The 19,945-nt window shown below is 43.0% G+C and overlaps 1 protein-coding gene across 1 annotated transcript in view; it reads right to left on the bottom strand.

Annotated features, from left to right (window-relative positions):
* Positions 1–19,945, bottom strand: part of SMCHD1 (structural maintenance of chromosomes flexible hinge domain containing 1) — a 312,622-nt gene that overhangs the window by 144,319 nt on the left and 148,358 nt on the right. Inside the window, exons 22-25 of the mRNA XM_075826377.1 lie at positions 10,339–10,411; positions 5,105–5,244; positions 3,621–3,755; positions 1,501–1,728 (exon numbers count right to left, since the gene is read on the bottom strand). Of these exons, the coding sequence (XP_075682492.1) occupies positions 1,501–1,728; positions 3,621–3,755; positions 5,105–5,244; positions 10,339–10,411 (576 nt within the window). The remainder of the gene's footprint in view (positions 1–1,500; positions 1,729–3,620; positions 3,756–5,104; positions 5,245–10,338; positions 10,412–19,945) is intronic.

The raw sequence follows: 19,945 nt of genomic DNA, 5'->3' as shown, positions 1-19,945 counted from the left end.
TGAATACTTTGAAGGATCTAGTTTTTAAAATGGGGTGTTGTATGGGGGTTTCCAATACATAGGCCCTCAAAGTCACTTCAGAACTGAACAGGTACCTTCTAAAAAAAAAAAAAAGGCTTGAAATTTTCTTAAAAATATGAGAAATTGCGGTTTATGTTCCAAGTCTTGTAACGTCCAAGAAAAATAAAAGAATGTTCAAAAAACAATGCCAATCTAAAGTAGACATAAGGGAAATGTGAACTAGTAACTATTTTGGGTGGTATAACCATCTGTTTTACAAGCAGATGCATTTGAATTAAGAAAACATGCAATTTTTTCAAAATTTTCTCTAAAATGTGCAATTTTTCACAAATAAACACTGAATATATTGGCCAAATTTTTACCACCAACATAAAGCCCAATGTGTCACGAAAAAAAATGGGCTCTGAGCCTTAAGGTCCAAAACTAGGCTGCGTCCTTAATGGGTTAATAAAATGTAATGATTTTTCTTGTACTATATTCTGTATGGCGTAAATTATTTGGGAAGTTTGGATTTTGTAGGTTTCCATAATGGGACATGTAGGCAGGCTGCTTTAGTGGGGGAAAAAATGGAATCAATATGGCAGACAACGCAAAAACTACATCAACTAAAAACAAGTACACACAAGGTATACAACAAGACCCTCTACATTATTCTGTAATAATCACTTACACTGCACTATATAGGCAAAAAAAAAAGTTGCTGAAGTGCTTCTTTAAATTCATACCCCTCTAAGTAGTTAACAAAACTTCACATGCTACTCACTTGTGCTATTTGGCTAATGACCTACAGCTATCATCCTCTGCCAACACATTTGATGTGAGGTAGGGCTGTCAGCGTGGCTCTGCCCACACTTTCAATACTATTCCCTTACATCATATGGCAAGGGAAAAGTAGCAATGGCTCTATAAACCTCTCGCCAGTATAAACATACTGAACTAAAAACTGAAGTGGCATAGCCGGTGTGCAACACTTATGCAGTGTTCACATGGTGCATTTTTAGCATGCATTTTTTTTAATTTTAGTTGATTAACTCCCATTGAGGGACATAGGAGATTATCTACTAAAACAAAAAAACGCACGCTAAAGAGGCAACAAAAAAAAAGCACCATGTGAACCCAGCCTTATTTGTTGTAGATGGGAAAAAATAAAAAAATAAAAAATAGATTTCTATCTGCCAAACTTTTAACAGCTTATTATCCAAGTGTCTAATGAGAGCAAAAAAAGCAAAGACAAAACAGCAGCAAAACTATGTGTATTCTATGTAACAGTCAGGCAAAAATAAAATACTAGACTAATTTAAAATAACAACACTGCCAACATTTTGACTGCAACAACCAATCATAGAATGTCCAAAAACTTATGAAAATGGAGATCCTAACCATGAGCTATGGGTAGGGTTTGACTATGCAGTCTCCCCCCTCCCCAAAAGAAAGTCTTACAACGCTTGAAAAATTGAAATCCAAAATTAAAATACATACCTTGATCTTTTCTGCAAGTTCTGGAGTAATAAGGATTTCTCTATCCCCCTCATCAAAAATTTGAAAAATAAGATTTTGCATGACGTCTCCTGCCATCCACTTAATATCATCCTGGTGTTTAATGTGAATCGCTTTTTCACCTTGCACTATAAGTATCCCAAGTTTAGAAATATTGGTGCTTGGCTGAAGTCGAATAGTTTTTTCCACAGGTTTTACTTCCTTGCAGCTCTAACAAAAAAAAACATAAATAAAATAAATAAAAGTAGACCAGAAGTAGGCCCCATGCACACGACCGTATTTTTGTCCACCCATAAATACTGGCGTAAATACGGGTCCTTGGTCACACGTATTCGACCCGTATTGCACCAGTATTTACGGACCCGTGCCCGTAAATACGGGTCCGGTGTCACCAGTATTCCACCCGTATTTACGGGCACCTTTTTGGCTGCAAAATTGCACTGCACTAATCGGCAGCCCCTTCTCTCTATCAGTGCAGGATAGGGAGAAGAGACAGCCCTTTCCGTAATAAAAGTAAAAAAAAATTCATACTTACCCGGCCGTTGTCTTGGTGACGCGTACCTCTCTTGACATCCAGCCCGACCTCCCTGGATGACGCGGCAGTCCATGTGACCGCTGCAGCCAGTGATTGGCTGCAGCGGTCACATGGGCTGTAACGTCATCCCAGGAGGCCGGACTGGAGGAAGAAGCAGGGAGTTCTGGGTAAGTACGAACGTTTTTTTTTTTTTACAGGTTGCTCTATATTGTGATCGGAAGTCACTGTCCAGGGTGCTGAAACAGTTCCTGCCGAACGTTTAACTCTTTCAGCACCATGGACAGTGACTATTTACTGACATCGCCTAGCAACGCTCCCGTAATTACGGGTGCACACACGTAGTCACCCACAATTACGGGAGCCCCATAGACTTCTATGGGCCTGCCCGTGACGTAATTTCGGCCTGAAATAGGACATGTTCTATCTTTTTCAACTGCACGGGCACCTTCCTGTAAGCATACGGGGAGGTACCCGTGGCCAATAGAAGTCTATGGGCCCGTAATTACGGAAGTTTTTACGATCGTGTGCATGGGGACGTAGTGCGCTATTGTTTACAATTCAGAATAGAAAAAAAAAAAACAGTGCAAAATTTGTCTAGCTAATGCCTTAAAGGGGTTTTCCCCATAATCCTTTATCACATATCCACAGCACAGATGATAAAGATCTGATCAGTCAATCTTCGGAAGCCCCATGGAAATGAATGGAGGTTGTGGCCAAGAACGCGCACTACCGCTCCATTCCTATGGGGCTCCCAGAAACGGCAAGGTAAGCCCGTTCTCGTGATCCGTGAGGGTCCCAGTGGTCGGACGCCCACCGATCAGATACTGATCACCTATCCGGTGTATAGGTGATAAATAGTGATTATGGGAAAACACCTTTGATTCAACATTTTAGGGCTTTGATGTCATCCCAGGCAAACAGACAATGACAAGAAATGTGTGAAAGTGATTAAAATATGATTAAAAGATTTCATTGTGTGTAGCGTCCATCTTGAATGGATTCTCCATCTTGTTTCCATTTTAGGAAATCAGAAAGTCATTGTTCTTTTAAGACCACTATAAGACAAGTATATCAGTGCTATTTCTTAGCTATGTGTGTCCTTGATGCTTATGAGAAGTTTGTTGCAAGAATCTGCCTGGTGACTCCGAAGTTAAAACCGCTCTTTCATAAGGAGTGGAGCTAGTGAGAAAGTCACTTTAGGTGGGAGAGAACGAGGCAAAGGACGCCATTAATGCCAAAAATGATCTAGGCATAGGGTAATCATGGTGATGAGACTACCCCTTTAAATAAGAGTTTTCATATACTTTTCTATGACTGTCTGAGAATTAAGATGCCTGATAATCGTACATGTATTAGATTAAAGGAATTTTATTGCACATACAAAAATAAAATGTAGAACTGCTTAAAAAATACCATATTAAAAAAGGATTGTGTATAAACACCTCAGAGAAGTATTTCACAATCAGAATAGAAAAAAATATAAAAAAAATTGCTTTGCTTTGACTTAATATAAGAAGCCACTGCATTAAATACTAGAGGGCTTGATGTAGAATCGGAATATACTTACAGGTATTTCAATTTTTGCTTTTAATGACTGGATTTTCTTTATATTTTGAATTTTAATAGGAGGCCCAGTCAAAATACCACTGCCTGTAGTGCTGTAATCCAAACGATATACAGGAAGGTTTGGCGCCCCAGTAAACTATGATAAAAAGAGAATACAATTCAGAAACAAATTAGCCATTGTAATCAATCAAATGCATGCAACCAATGCTCTGGAGTAGCTGCACGGGCTTAGGGCATAAGGGTATGGGCACAAACAGACTCAAAAACGTCTGAGAATATGGAACGGTTTTCAAGGGAAAACGGCTTCTGATTTTCAGACATTTTTTGAGCAACTCGCAGTTGCAAAAGAGTTGATGAGATGGTATATAGTCCCAAGTATTATATCTCAATTCTATCCTTCCGCTGACTCCCATTGCTTTCGGCAGTGCGGTGCAGAAGATACACTACTGCATATCTTATGGGAATGCCCGATAGTTGATCGATTTTGGAGACAGGTATACCAACTCATTCAACCGGTTATTCAAGTCGAACCCCCTAGTAATGGTACCACAGCCTTGCTATGTGGTCTCATTCCATCAGTTGGACGATATACTCGTAAACTTCAATATATATTTTTGGCAGCTGAAATCACCATTGCTAAAGCCCGGCAATCATCTACATTATCTATGGGGATACTTACTGATAACAATTCATGGATAATGGTCAATGATCACCTTTCTCATATATTGACTGACACTTTAGATAAGTTTGATAAAATCTGGAATCCATGGAAGAAGCGCACACTTCCTTGACAGCATAGAGATGGAACCCCCTCCCTCTCCCCTCATACCTTTCCTTCCTCCCGCCTCATTGTTGTGGGTTTTTCTTTTTTGTGGGAACTTATTGTACCACTTTAGAGATTGTGATGTCTCCTGAAGTTACCTATACATGACACTATTGCACTTACATATTCTCTATTTTGAATGATCTTTGACATAGATTCTTCTGATATGACTGGATACGAGGCCATGTTGGCCTATCTTACTTTGGATTACCGTATGTGCGACTCTACGAGTGTGTTTCTTATTACATTTTCACCAACTGTTCAATAAAAATCTATTGAAACTAAAAACCGTAACAAAACACTGAAAGGCAAAAACGTGCATCGGCCTAAAACACAGAAAGGACATTATAGATGCAGACATTATGTACATGCACCCTCTTAAGTATTTACATATATGTGCACAACAATGTCACCTGTAGGATGTTTTTTACACCAGTTTTCAACTCTGTAGGCTAGATCTTTAAATTGTCAGCTTTTCTTGTGCTCCGCTATGAAGCGGTGATGCCCCTAGCCCACAATTCTGTGGCTCCAATGAACTAGCAGAGGGTCCAGATCGTTGTCTCCGTGAGTTCCCCATGTTCTGGCAGCCTCAATGCTGTGATCAATCATAAGAAATGGCAGGCTGCTTACAGTAGATTTAGCAAAACTGAAACGATACTTACCTTACAATGAACAATTAGCTTAGATTGATTTACAGTATTTCCAACTTCATCCAGAATTTCAATTCGAAAGGGAAAAATCGAACCATTGTCAATAATAAGAACATCATTATTTGGTAGCACTTTAAGTTGATTGGGTGGCCCTAAAAAAAGAAAAAACAGCATAAGTTCATGCAGCAGTATGCTTTTTCTTGCTTTCTATCGGCAGTAAAATTATTAAAGTCAATAGAGACTAGACACAAATGACATTGCAATTGGGGGATGTTCACACACAGTCAAAAACGAATGAAAATTACGGAGCTGTTTTCGGAGAAAACAGCCTCTGATTTTCAGGTGTTTTTTGAAGGTGGAAATGAAGCTTCTTTCAATTTTGAGGATTCTTTTCAGGCTTCTTTTGAGGCTTTTTTTATAGTGTTCAATCGAAAATCAGCTCCAAAAAACGCCTCAAGTAACATGCTACTTCTTTTTACGGAGCGTCTTTACGCTCCGTTTTTTAAAACTGCGGCGTAAAAAGACGCCCCGTATGAACTAAATGCTGTTTGTCCCATTGATTTCAATGGGCAGATGTTTGTAGGCGTGTGCACATACCCTTAGGATTATATACTGCTATGTCAATAAATGATTATCCCTATGTTCCTCGTTGACCATACTAAATTACCTTTAGGCCAGATTCACACGAGCGCGTTCAGTCCGTGATATACGGACCACGTCGGCAGTATTTCCCGGACTAACACACTTCAGGGAGTCCGGCTCAAACCGAACACGCTCGTGTGAATCCGGCCTTAGAATGAGCCAACCCACTGAAAGTAACTAGGCTGGGATGTCCATGTCTCAGTTACACACCCTAGGACAAAAGGTTTAGACGATTGAAACATTTGAGGTTACCTTTCGCACTATTGTAGCCTAGCTAGCAATAGGGATGCACGACGCATCGAAACTTCGATACGGTTTCGATACCATGCACCCTCAAACGGTTCGATACCGTTATTTCATGTATTTCGATACGAAGCTGAGCGGCCGCACAGCTCAGTATTGTAACACATGAATGTATGAGAGCGGGGCTGCGGCTGTGTGATACAGCCATTGGCCCACTCCCGAGTCCTGATAAGTGCGCGCGGTCAGCATGAGGTGACGCGGCCGGCGCTGCACTAATGAGCGGCGGCACTGAAGACAGAACATGGCGGGCGCACTGCAAAGCACCTCATGTTCTGTCTTCAATGCTGCCGCTCATTAGTGCAGTGCCGGCCGCACGCGCACTTGTTGTCAGGAGCGGGGCAATGACTATTACACAGCCGCACTGTAATGTCGGAGATGAGAGAAACCTAATCTCCGGCGCTATTCCCCTGAATGATCCGATCAAAGCGGACATCAGCATTCAAGGGTAAAATGAGAAGGGGGAGGATGTCACTTGGATCGCACCACAGGGAATCCCTGTGACGCGATTGAGGGACATACCATATATGGGCAGATAGCCCAGGGTCCATTGAAAGACCCCAGGTCTGCCTTACCATATTTCCTGTTAGGGCATACTTGGGTATGTCCTAACAACTGCCTGTGTACTATCCGTACACAGGCTAATGTACTGACATAGACATATGCCAATACATGGTTTTTATTTTTAAACTTTAAACTAATGTTAGATATAAAAAAAACACACATTTTTTACAACAAACATTAAAAGAAGTCTCAATACATAAAATATACACATTCGGTATTGGTGCGGCCGTAATAACCTGCACAACAATTTTTTTTGCGTCATTTATGATGTGTACGCTATAAAAAAATATTAAATAAAAACTTTTCACTTATTAATGTAAGGCACGAGGTGTGATGAATTTAACCTCCATGTGCCTCACATTAATAGTAATTATCCCCATCATGTACCTTACACATTAACCCAATGTTGTCAATTATGACTGAGAAACATGATGGGGTTAATTACTATTAACGTGAGGCACAGTCCAAATTCATCACACTACGTGCCTCACATTAGAAAAGGTAAGAACTTATATTATTTTTATTACGGTTGGCAATGTATCGTCTCGGTATCAAAAATCGTAATACTACACAAAGTATCGGTATCAAAGTCCAAATTCTGGTATCGTGACAACCCTAGCTAGCAATTAAGCTGCAGATTTCAGCAGGGTCACTTCTAAGGCCCTATTTACGTCACGTTAGGGGTATACATCAGGAAGACCCCCTGACATATAACTGACAAAAGGCCCAAACACATCCCACTGTATGGTATGCAGTGGGATACGTTGCCTGAGGACCGGCCCTGGCAAAACTACTGAAGTCACACTGCATTTATGGACAGTGACTTCAGGAGTTCTTTATTGGAAGAAATCTCATTCTCATGCTGCAGAATTTTTCTGCCCAGAAATTGACCTAGAACGCAGATTTTAAAATCCGCAGCACAGCAAACCACCAATTTCAGTGTAGAGGGGTAAAATTCCAGCTCAAATCTACTGCAAAATCCACATGTTACACATACAGATTTTGCTGAGGATTCCTAAATATAGTATGGTTAGGTAGCCAGGACCTGTTCATAATATTTTCTCTACATCACGAAGTACAAGCTCGATCAGCATAGGCCGGTACACAGGTGGGAAAGCTATGCTGTTTGAAAAAGGTCAATAATTTCTTTAGCATGCTGCAAAAATAATCTAGGAGAACAGTATAGATCAATGGCACCAGACACTGCTGTGATCAGTTGACTTGGCAGATGATAACTATCAAATGTATGGATGACTAAATAGGGGGGAGGAGGGGGGTTTGGGCTGGCAGTATATGTGAAAGGCAAAATGCAGGAAATGCTTCCCAAAATAGGGATTGCTAAGCATGGTAATCAAGTGTCTACTTTGCATCCTCCAATAAGCTTGTGGACATAAAATACATTTCCAGCAATTCTCTCTCATATACCCATTATGTGAAATGTTATCTTTAAATCAAATTTTCCATCACTGTAGCAGTATTCTGTAAATAGGAATAGAGGACTCTCATGATCCTCTATTACCTGAATTGCTCCCTCTACAAGTGTGAGCAAAACTAGTAACAGAATTTTTTCAGTAACAGAATGATTTCAGAATCTTATTGTACTTCAGAATAGAGTGAACGTAGTTTTTACTGCAAAGTGAACGCCGTAACAACGAAACCAAAAAACAATGGAGGCATTGCCATTTTTTTCTCAGCTCCACAAATCTTCAAATACTTTTATTTTCAGTTTCCCAGTACATTAATATGGTGCTTTAAATAGGGACGTTAAAAACCTACGTGTCCTGCAAAAAACAAGCCTTCATACGGCTATGTCAACAGAAAAATGATAGAAGTTATGGCTCTTGGAAGGCAGGAAAGGAATAAAATTAAAAAAAAAATGGCCAAGGGGTTAAAAAAAACCCTGGTGAAAATACAATAAAATAAGGTAATAAAAAAATAAAAAAAAATGAGTGGGCATGTGCAGGATTCACGTCAGCTGTCAGTATGCAGAGTTTTACAGTCCTAACTAGCTGAGAAGACTAGGTCTACTCAGCTGTACTGCCATGCTACTGTAGAGACTCTGCTCCTTACCAGACAAGCAGGGCAGGAAGCCATTTCTATTGGCTGCTTTGCCGTGAACAGAAGATTATGCGGAGACCCGGCTGTGAGGATAATAACTGAGCAAGCGCATCCACCAGCACTTAGCCCATTAGGTGGACGTACACATTGCTATAGACTTAACCCCTTAATGACCGGGCCATTTTGCACGTTAATGACCAAGGATTATTTTTTGTTTTTTCACGGTCGCATTCCAAGAGTCGTAACTTTTTTTTTATTCCGTCGACATAGCCGTATAAGGGCTTGTTTTTTGCGGGACGAGTTGTATTTTGTAATTGTACCATTTTTAGATGCTTATAACATATTGATTAACTTTTATTAACTTTATTTTAGGAGAGAATTGAAAATAAGCAGCTATTCCAGCATTCATTTTCACGTTATAAATTTACGCCGTTTACTATGCAGCGTAAATTACATGTTAACTTTATTCTATGGGTCGGCACGATTACGGGGATACCAGATATGTAAAGGTTTTATATGTTTTTCCTACGTTTGCACAATAAAAACCCTTTTAGAAAAAAATTACTTGTTTTTGCATCGCCGCATTCCAGGAGCCGTAACGTTTTTATTTTTCCGTCGATGTGGCCGTACGTGGGCTTGATTTTTGCGTGACAATGTGTAGTTTTCATTAGTACTATTTTGGGGTACATAGGACTTATAGATTAACTTTTATTTTATTTTTTATGGGGGGAATGGGAGAAAAGAGAGAATTTTGCCGTTGTTTTTTGCGTTTTCTTTGGACGCCGTTCATCCGGCGGTTTAATTAATTTTATTGGTCAAGTTGTTACGATCGTGGGGATACCATATATGTGTATGTGTGATTTGTTTTGACAGTTTTACTAAATAAAACCACTTTTTGGACCAAAAAAGTAGTTTTATTTGACTTTGACATTTTTTTTCACAAACTTTATTTAACTGATTGTCATTTTTTTTTATTTAAGTCCCATCAGGGGACTTCACTATGCGATCTGTTGATCGCATATATAATGCTTTGGTATACTTCGTATACCGAAGCATTATTGCCTGTCAGTGTAAAACTGACAGGCAACCTATTAGGTCATGCCTCTGGCATCGCCTAACAGGCAGATGCTGAAGACAGACCTGGGGGTCTTTGTTAGACCCCCGGCTGTCATGGAAACCCGACGGCGACCCGCGATTTGTTTGCGGGGGGCGCCGATCGGGTGACAGAGGGAGCTCCCTCCCTCTGTCAAACACATTAGATGCCGCTGTCACTATTGACAGCGGCATTTAATGGGTTAAACTGCCGGAATCGGAGCGCGCTTCGATTCCGGCAGTTGCAGCAGGAGCCAGGCTGTGTATAACAGCCGTGCTCCTGCCGCTGATCGCATGGGTACGCTGTCAGTACCTGCGCGATCACAGGACGGATATATCCGTCCTCCTGCGCGAACTAGCAGCTGCTGAGGACGGATATATCCGTCCTTCGGCGTTAAGGAGTTAAGACCAGGTGGCGCCATACTGTTTAAGTAAATGTCAATTCTTTTTTGGATCCTTTTAATAACAGCATGTAAATGTCAAACATAGTTAATATTTTATAATCTATACAATGAACAACGGGACAATCCATTGAATATGTTTGATATAAGGAAATCATGTGGGAAAAAAAAATTCTGAGCCATACATACCGGGTAACAACTTTATCTTTACAGTTTGACTGTCTTCTTTCAAACCAGGCAACAAAACAGTCAATGTAAAATTCTGTTGGAAGACAAACACAAATCAGTTAACCAGAAATAGGGTAAATAACAGCCTGGAATGGGATTTCAAGATACATAAATGCCTAAAAAGGGCTTCACGAACAGGTCTTAGCCCTTTCTCGTCGCTAATCTGGCGATTTACAGTGGAAAAGGGTATTTAAAAAAGGCACCCGCTAGGAATCCAAGCGGACGCCATAGTTACACAAAAGGAACCGAGCGGCAATGCTTACGGTGCCACTTCAGAAGACGTTTTCATGCATTGGCTTCAAAGCATCGATCGGAACCACTAGCAGTGGTCACCGATCATATTTAACTCCGCAGATGCGGTCTGAGTGGTTTTAGAGGGGGGGGGGGGGTCACCGGTCACCCTACGATGCGGCATCCGGGGCCAAACAGATGCCTGTCAATTTTACAATGACAGGCAGTAATACAGTTATAAAAGTGATCAATTGATCACATACTAGTCAGCTAGTGGGACTTAAAAGATAAATAAATTAAAAAAAAAAAAAAAAAGTTACAAAAAAGGTTAAAGTTTGTAATAAATAAATAATAATCCCAAGTAAAAAACAAAACCGGAAAACCCACTTTCTCCCCCTTCCAAAATACTTTATGAACAAAAAAAAAAAAAAAAAAAAAAGTTACACCCGTAACGGCCTCCAACTATAAAACGATTGCATTATTTAACACGCACGGTGAAAGCCATAAAAAAAACAAACATTGATAGAATTGCTGCTTTCTGTTCATCCCACCTTCAAAGAAATTTGATAAAAAGAAAAAGTGATAAAAAAAAAAAAAAAAAAAAAGAAGTCGCATGTATTCCAAAATGGTACCAATAAAAATTGCAAGTGATCCCTCAAAAAAAACATGGAAAAACAAACAAAAACACTCACAGATATGTCAGAAGAAAAAAAAAAAGTTATGGCTCTTAAAATATGGCGACACAAAAATAATTTAGAAAGATTTTAATGTGCAAAAGTAATAAATCAAAAAACAAGATAAACTTGGTATCGCCGCAATGGTAACGACCCGCTGAATAAAGTTGTGTTATTTATACTACACTGTAAATGGCGTAAATTTAAGACCCAAAAAAAAAACAGTGGCGAAATTTCCGTTTTTTTTTTATTCCTCAGCACAAAAGTTAATCAATAAACGATATGTACTCCAAAATGGTGCTATTAAAAATACAACTTGTGCCGCAAAAAAAACAAAACGCCCTTATACAGCTATGGTGATGGAAAAAAGTTAAACGAACGGGGTTAAAAATAAATAAATAAAACTAACATTATGTATAATGGCCAAACTATAAAAATATTTATCCAATAAGGTTAACGTTGTAGCGGGAAAAAAAAGAAGCTGAATAGTTTTTTTGCAACCTAAACCCCTCAAATTTTTTTTTCTATAAAGTGATCTAAAACGCCAGACATTCCCCATAATTGTATCAATAAAAACGACCTCTTTCCCCGTACAAAAAGACGCCGTACACAGTTCTATACACAGAAACGTAAGAAAGGTTACGGGCGCCACAACATGGCAATGCAAAATAGTGTTTCTTTCAAACTTTTAAAATGTTTTTTAAAAAAGGTACTGACCAGCAGAATAAAAGGTAATGTGTCATTTTCCCCGCACAGCGAACGCCGTAAAAACAAAACCCATAAGAAAATGTCAGCACTGCTGTTCTTTTCTAATTCCACTCTGAATTTTTTATCCAGCTTCCCAGTACACGACACAATATTAAAATAGTGCCATTAGAAAGTACAATTTGTCCTGTAAAATTTAAGCCCTCATATGGCTGTGTCGGCGAAAGGGTTAAAACCAGTTATTCAATTTAAATGTGAATGGGTCATTTATTTGTGTGCCAGTATAACTATGGATTTGTAGTAATGTATTCATATATCGGCATATGACGCCCTGAACTTTATTTTCTGATAGGGATCTATAGGTGAAGATTTCCATAACCAATATGGAGGACAACCTAAATACCCCTCTATAAAAGAAACGAAATAGATATCAGTAGGTCATATATAATATATTATATGGGGGGAGGGCATATATTAGAAAACACCCATGACTAAGGGTGACGTCAGTGGTGACTCATAACATAATCAGAATGAAAACCTAAAAATAGTCAAAACCATGCTTATACTGATAAAATATATAATTTTCTTGGTACAAAATATAAAAAACACACATTAAAATCAAAGATGATTACCACAGTGTGAAGCAGATGAGGCCAGACCGTTGTCAATAGTTGGATAATAAATAAACATATATGTGTTTTGGAAGTATCATGAGTAAGGCTTGAAGTAACTGCAACCATGAAAGCACATTCAGTGCTCTACATAGTGTATGAGATATATAAACCCAGGAGACATGGAATGTGTTCTAGATAATATGCAGAGTCCAAGGTCTGAGTAATCATTTGAAGGCAAAGATGCAGTCAGCACCAGACCCAAACACATGGTTACATAAAAAGTATATGTGGATATATAGTATAAGCAACTTACCAATAGATTTGTGCTGTCTGGCGTCACACTGTTTGGGTCTGGTGCTGACTGCATCTTTGCCTTCAAATGATTACTCAGACCTGGGACTCTGCATATTATCTAGAACACATTCCATGTCTCCTGGGTTTATCTATCTCATACACTATGTAGAGCACTGAATGTGCTTTCATGGGTGCAGTTACTTCAAGCCTTACTCATGATACTTCCAAAACACATATATGTTTATTTATTATCCAACTATTGACAACGGTCTGGCCTCATCTGCTTCACACTTTGGTAATCATCTTTGATTTTAGGCTATGTTCACACGGAGTATTTTGCAGGAGGAATATCTGCATCAAAATTCCGTTTGGAAGTTTGAGGCAGATTTTCCTCTCCCTGCATGACGATTTTCGCTGAGTTTTTCGCCCGCGGCAGTTGAGCGCCGCGGGCATAAAACACAGCGAAATACGCTTTCTCTGCCTCCCATTGAAGTCAATGGGAGGTCAGAGGCAGAAACGCCCGAAGATAGGGCATGCCGCTTCTTTTTCCCGCGAGGCAGTTTTACTGCTCGCGGGAAAAAGCAGCCGACGCCTCCCATTGAAATCAATGGGAGGCATTTTCGGGCCGTTTTTGATGTTTTGTGACGCAGTTTCCGCGTAAAAAAAAATCGTCAAGATACTCCGTGTGAACATAGCCTTAATGGGTTTTTTTAAAATTTATTTTATATTTTGTACCAATAAAATTATATATTTGATCAGTGTAAGCATGGTTTGACTCTATTTTTAGGTTTTTATTTAGGTCCAGAGATCCAGTCCACGATAGAATACATTCTTGACAGAACATAGCTATTGTCACTCAACATGTTTCACCACAGCCGCAGCATTATAGAGGGTCTGAGACAGTATTCGTGGTGGTGAGCTAGTGCGTGCCTAGTATATACAGTGAAGGAAATAAGTATTTGATCCCTTGCTGATTTTGTAAGTTTGCCCACTGTCAAAGACATGAACAGTCTAGAATTTTTAGGCTAGGTTAATTTGACCAGTGAGAGATAGATTATATTTTAAAAAAAAAAGAAAATCACATTGTCAAAATGATATATATTTATTTGCATTGTGCCCAGAGAAATAAGTATTTGATCCCCTACCAACCATTAAGAGTTCAGCCTCCTCCAGACCAGTTACACGCTCCAAATCAACTTGGTGCCTGCATTAAAGACAGCTGTCTTACATGGTCACCTGTATAAAAGACTCCTGTCCACAGACTCAATTAATCAGTCTGACTCTAACCTCTACAACATGGGCAAGACCAAAGAGCTTTCGAAGGATGTCATGGACAAGATCATAGACCTGCACAAGGCTGGAATGGGCTACAAAGCCATAAGTAAGACGCTGGGGGAGAAGGAGACAACTGTAAGTGCAATAGTAAGAAAATGGAAGACATACAAAATGACTGTCAATCGACATCGATCTGGGGCTCCATGCAAAATCTCACCTCGTGGGGTATCCTTGATCCTGACAAAGGTGAGAGCTCAGCCGAAAACTACACGGGGGGAACTTGTTAATGATCTCAAGGCAGCTGGGACCACAGTCACCAAGAAAACCATTGGTAACACATTACGCCGTAATGGATTAAAATCCTGCAGTGCCCGCAAGGTCCCCCTGCTCAAGAAGGCACATGTACAGGCCCATTTGAAGTTTGCAAATTAACATCTGGATGATTCTGAGAGTGATTGGGAGAAGGTGCTGTGGTCAGATGAGACTAAAATTGAGCTCTTTGCCATTAACTCAACTCGCCGTCTTTGGAGGAAGAGAAATGCTGCCTATGACCCAAAGAACACCGTCCCCACTGTCAAGCATGGAGGTGGAAACATTATGTTTTGGGGGTGTTTCTCTGCTAAGGGCACAGGACTACTTCACCGCATCAATGGGAGAATGGATGGAGCTATGTACCGTCAAATCCTGAGTGACAACCTCCTTCCCTCCACCAGGACATTAAAAATGGCTCGTGGCTGGGTCTTCCAGCATGACAATGACCCGAAACATACAGCCAAGGCAACAAAGGAGTGGCTCAAAAAGAAGCACATTAAGGTCATGGAGTGGCCTAGCCAGTCTCCAGACCTTAATCCCATCGAAAACTTATGGAGGGAGCTGAAGATCCGAGTTGCCAAGCGACAGCCTCGAAATCTTAATGATTTACAGATGATCTACAAAGAGGAAGTGGGCCAAAATTCCATCTAACATGTGTGCAAACCTCATCATCAACTACAAAAAACGTCTGACTGCTGTGCTTGCCAACAAGGGTTTTGCCACCAAGTATTAAGTCTTGTTTGCCAAAGGGATCAAATACTTTTTTCTCTGTGCACAATGCAAATAAATATATATAATTTTGACAATGTGATTTTCAGTTTTTTTCTTAATATAATCTATCTCTCACTGGTAAAATTAACCTAGTCTAAAAATTCTAGACTGTTCATGTCTGACAGTGGGCAAACTTACAAAATCAGCAAGGGATCAAATACTTATTTCCTTCACTGTAAAGGCTCTGCTGTCATCAACAGTCCACCTGATGATTGCAGGTTCAAATCAGATGTACGTCATCCTTACTCATGATTCGCCGCACTGATCGGCAGGAGAAGATCACGAGGCTGGGGTATGAGAATATATGAGTTACCATTGCCAATACGCATTATGCGGAGAGGCCCAAGGGAAATCACACGCTCAATGTAAATGCTATTCACAGATTGGCCAAGCTATAACGATAGTCAGATTCAACCAATGGATGCCCTTGCTAGATTTACAATGAGTCTTATTACAGCCATCAGAACAACCAATAATAGTTTATATATAACAGGTATAGGTACAGTAGGAAACATTAAGACGTACAGTTATATCAAAGGGGTTGGCCAGGTATACATTTTATTTTAACCTAATGTCACACGTACAATTACTTTTCTAATATAATGTTTGTTTATATGCCAACATTACCTACTTCTAATTTGCGGTCACTTGACCGCACAGAGTAAATTTTTCTTTTCCGGTGACGTTCTGTGTCTTTGCTCAGCCAGCACTTTTGGCTGAACAAAGGCACGGCGCGTCATCAAGTACATTTACAGGCAGGGGGCCAGGCTGATGTTTCATGAGCTCTTCAGAGCTCCGCTTCTGGTCCCACTGCCTGTAGACGTAGTTGATGATGCACCATACCTCTTCAGCCGGAAGTGCTGGATGAGAAAAGACACGGAGTGTCATCATAGTACACGCCCGCTCCTCCTCCTGTCTCGTCGTCCACACTTCCTCCTTCAGTCTTGGAGCTCCCACAATGCCTGTAAATGTACTTGATGATGCGCCATGCCTCTGTTCAGCCAGAACTGCTGGCTGATCAATGACAAGGAGCGTCGCCTCCCCTAGTACACGCCCCCTGATCCTTCTACTCTGGTCTAGAAGGAGGGCGCGTCGTTGTTAGACCTCAATCTCCACGCGCCCGATGGTTAGATAAATACAGGGCTGATGGGGTTACATGCCCCCCCAACATCCCTGTCTATTACGGGGGAAATACACAGAGATGATGGGGGGGAAATACACAGAGATGATGGGGGGGAAATACACAGAGATGATGGGGGGGAAATACACAGAGATGATGGGGGGGAAATACACAGAGATGATGGGGGGGAAATACACAGAGATGATGGGGGGGAAATACACAGAGATGATGGGGGGGAAATACACAGGGATGATGGCGGGGAAATACACAGGGATGATGGGGGGTAATACACAGGGATGATGGGGGGGTAATACACAGGGATGATGGGGGGGAAATACACAGAGATGATGGGGGGGAAATACACAGAGATGATGGGGGGGAAATACACAGAGATGATGGGGGGGAAATACACAGAGATGATGGGGGGGAAATACACAGAGATGATGGGGGGGAAATACACAGAGATGATGGCGGGGAAATACAGAGGGATGATGGCGGGGTAATACACAGGGATGATGGGGGGGTAATACACAGGGATGATGGGGGGGTAATACACAGGGATGATGGGGGGGTAATACACAGGGATGATGGGGGGGTAATACACAGGGATGATGGGGGGGTAATACACAGGGATGATGGGGGGGTAATACACAGGGATGATGGGGGGGTAATACACAGGGATGATGGGGGGGTAATACACAGGGATGATGGGGGGGGGGGTAATACACAGGGATGATGGGGGGGGGGGTAATACACAGGGATGATGGGGGGGGTAATAAACAGGGATGATGGGGGGGGGGTAATAATACACAGGGATGATGGGGGGGGTAATAATACACAGGGATGATGGGGGGGGTAATAATACACAGGGATGATGGGGGGGGTAATACACAGGGATGATGGGGGGGGGTAATACACAGGGATGATGGGGGGGTAATACACAGGGATGATGGGGGGGGTAATACAGAGGGATGATGGCGGGGGGTAATACAGAGGGATGATGGCGGGGGGTAATACAGAGGGATGATGGCGGGGGGTAATACAGAGGGATGATGGCGGGGGGTAATACAGAGGGATGATGGCGGGGGGTAATACAGAGGGATGATGGCGGGGGGTAATACAGAGGGATGATGGCGGGGGGTAATACAGAGGGATGATGGCGGGGGGTAATACAGAGGGATGATGGCGGGGGGTAATACAGAGGGATGATGGCGGGGGGTAATACAGAGGGATGATGGCGGGGGGTAATACAGAGGGATGATGGCGGGGGGTAATACAGAGGGATGATGGCGGGGGGTAATACAGAGGGATGATGGCGGGGGGTAATACAGAGGGATGATGGCGGGGGGTAATACAGAGGGATGATGGCGGGGGGTAATACAGAGGGATGATGGCGGGGGGTAATACAGAGGGATGATGGCGGGGGGTAATACAGAGGGATGATGGCGGGGGGTAATACAGAGGGATGATGGCGGGGGGTAATACAGAGGGATGATGGCGGGGGGTAATACAGAGGGATGATGGCGGGGGGTAATACAGAGGGATGATGGCGGGGGGTAATACAGAGGGATGATGGCGGGGGGTAATACAGAGGGATGATGGCGGGGGGTAATACAGAGGGATGATGGGGGGGTAATACAGAGGGATGATGGCGGGGGGTAATACAGAGGGATGATGGCGGGGGGTAATACAGAGGGATGATGGCGGGGGGTAATACAGAGGGATGATGGCGGGGGGTAATACAGAGGGATGATGGCGGGGGGTAATACAGAGGGATGATGGCGGGGGGTAATACAGAGGGATGATGGCGGGGGGTAATACAGAGGGATGATGGCGGGGGGTAATACAGAGGGATGATGGCGGGGGGTAATACAGAGGGATGATGGCGGGGGGTAATACAGAGGGATGATGGCGGGGGGTAATACAGAGGGATGATGGCGGGGGGTAATACAGAGGGATGATGGCGGGGGGTAATACAGAGGGATGATGGCGGGGGGTAATACAGAGGGATGATGGCGGGGGGTAATACAGAGGGATGATGGCGGGGGGTAATACAGAGGGATGATGGCGGGGGGTAATACAGAGGGATGATGGCGGGGGGTAATACAGAGGGATGATGGCGGGGGGTAATACAGAGGGATGATGGCGGGGGGTAATACAGAGGGATGATGGCGGGGGGTAATACAGAGGGATGATGGCGGGGGGTAATACAGAGGGATGATGGCGGGGGGTAATACAGAGGGATGATGGCGGGGGGTAATACAGAGGGATGATGGCGGGGGGTAATACAGAGGGATGATGGCGGGGGGTAATACAGAGGGATGATGGCGGGGGGTAATACAGAGGGATGATGGCGGGGGGTAATACAGAGGGATGATGGCGGGGGGTAATACAGAGGGATGATGGCGGGGGGTAATACAGAGGGATGATGGCGGGGGGTAATACAGAGGGATGATGGCGGGGGGTAATACAGAGGGATGATGGCGGGGGGTAATACAGAGGGATGATGGCGGGAGGTAATACAGAGGGATGATGGCGGGGGGTAATACAGAGGGATGATGGCGGGGGGTAATACAGAGGGATGATGGCGGGGGGTAATACAGAGGGATGATGGCGGGGGGTAATACAGAGGGATGATGGCGGGGGGTAATACAGAGGGATGATGGCGGGGGGTAATACAGAGGGATGATGGCGGGGGGTAATACAGAGGGATGATGGCGGGGGGTAATACAGAGGGATGATGGCGGGGGGTAATACAGAGGGATGATGGCGGGGGGTAATACAGAGGGATGATGGCGGGGGGTAATACAGAGGGATGATGGCGGGGGGTAATACAGAGGGATGATGGCGGGGGGTAATACAGAGGGATGATGGCGGGGGGTAATACAGAGGGATGATGGCGGGGGGTAATACAGAGGGATGATGGCGGGGGGTAATACAGAGGGATGATGGCGGGGGGTAATACAGAGGGATGATGGCGGGGGGTAATACAGAGGGATGATGGCGGGGGGTAATACAGAGGGATGATGGCGGGGGGTAATACAGAGGGATGATGGCGGGGGGTAATACAGAGGGATGATGGCGGGGGGTAATACAGAGGGATGATGGCGGGGGGTAATACACCGGGATGATGGGGGGGGTAATACACCGGGATGATGGGGGGGGTAATACACCGGGATGATGGGGGGGGTAATACACCGGGATGATGGGGGGGGTAATACACCGGGATGATGGGGGGTAATACACAGGGATGATGGGGGGTAATACACAGGGATGATGGGGGGGTAATACACAGGGATGATGGGGGGTAATACACAGGGATGATGGGGGGTAATACAGAGGGATGATGGCGGGTAATACAGAGGGATGATGGCGGGTAATACAGAGGGATGATGGCGGGTAATACAGAGGGATGATGGCGGGTAATACAGAGGGATGATGGCGGGTAATACACAGGGATAATGGCGGGTAATACACAGGGATGATGGGGGGGGTAATACACAGGGATGATGGGGGGGGTAATACATAGGGATGATGGGGGGGGGGTAATACATAGGGATGATGGGGGTAAT

This window comes from Rhinoderma darwinii, chromosome 5 (genome assembly GCF_050947455.1).
Source record: "Rhinoderma darwinii isolate aRhiDar2 chromosome 5, aRhiDar2.hap1, whole genome shotgun sequence".
Lineage (NCBI taxonomy): Eukaryota > Metazoa > Chordata > Amphibia > Anura > Rhinodermatidae > Rhinoderma > Rhinoderma darwinii.
The sequence above is the reverse complement of the archived record's forward strand: the minus strand, read 5'-3'. Positions and strand labels throughout refer to the sequence as shown.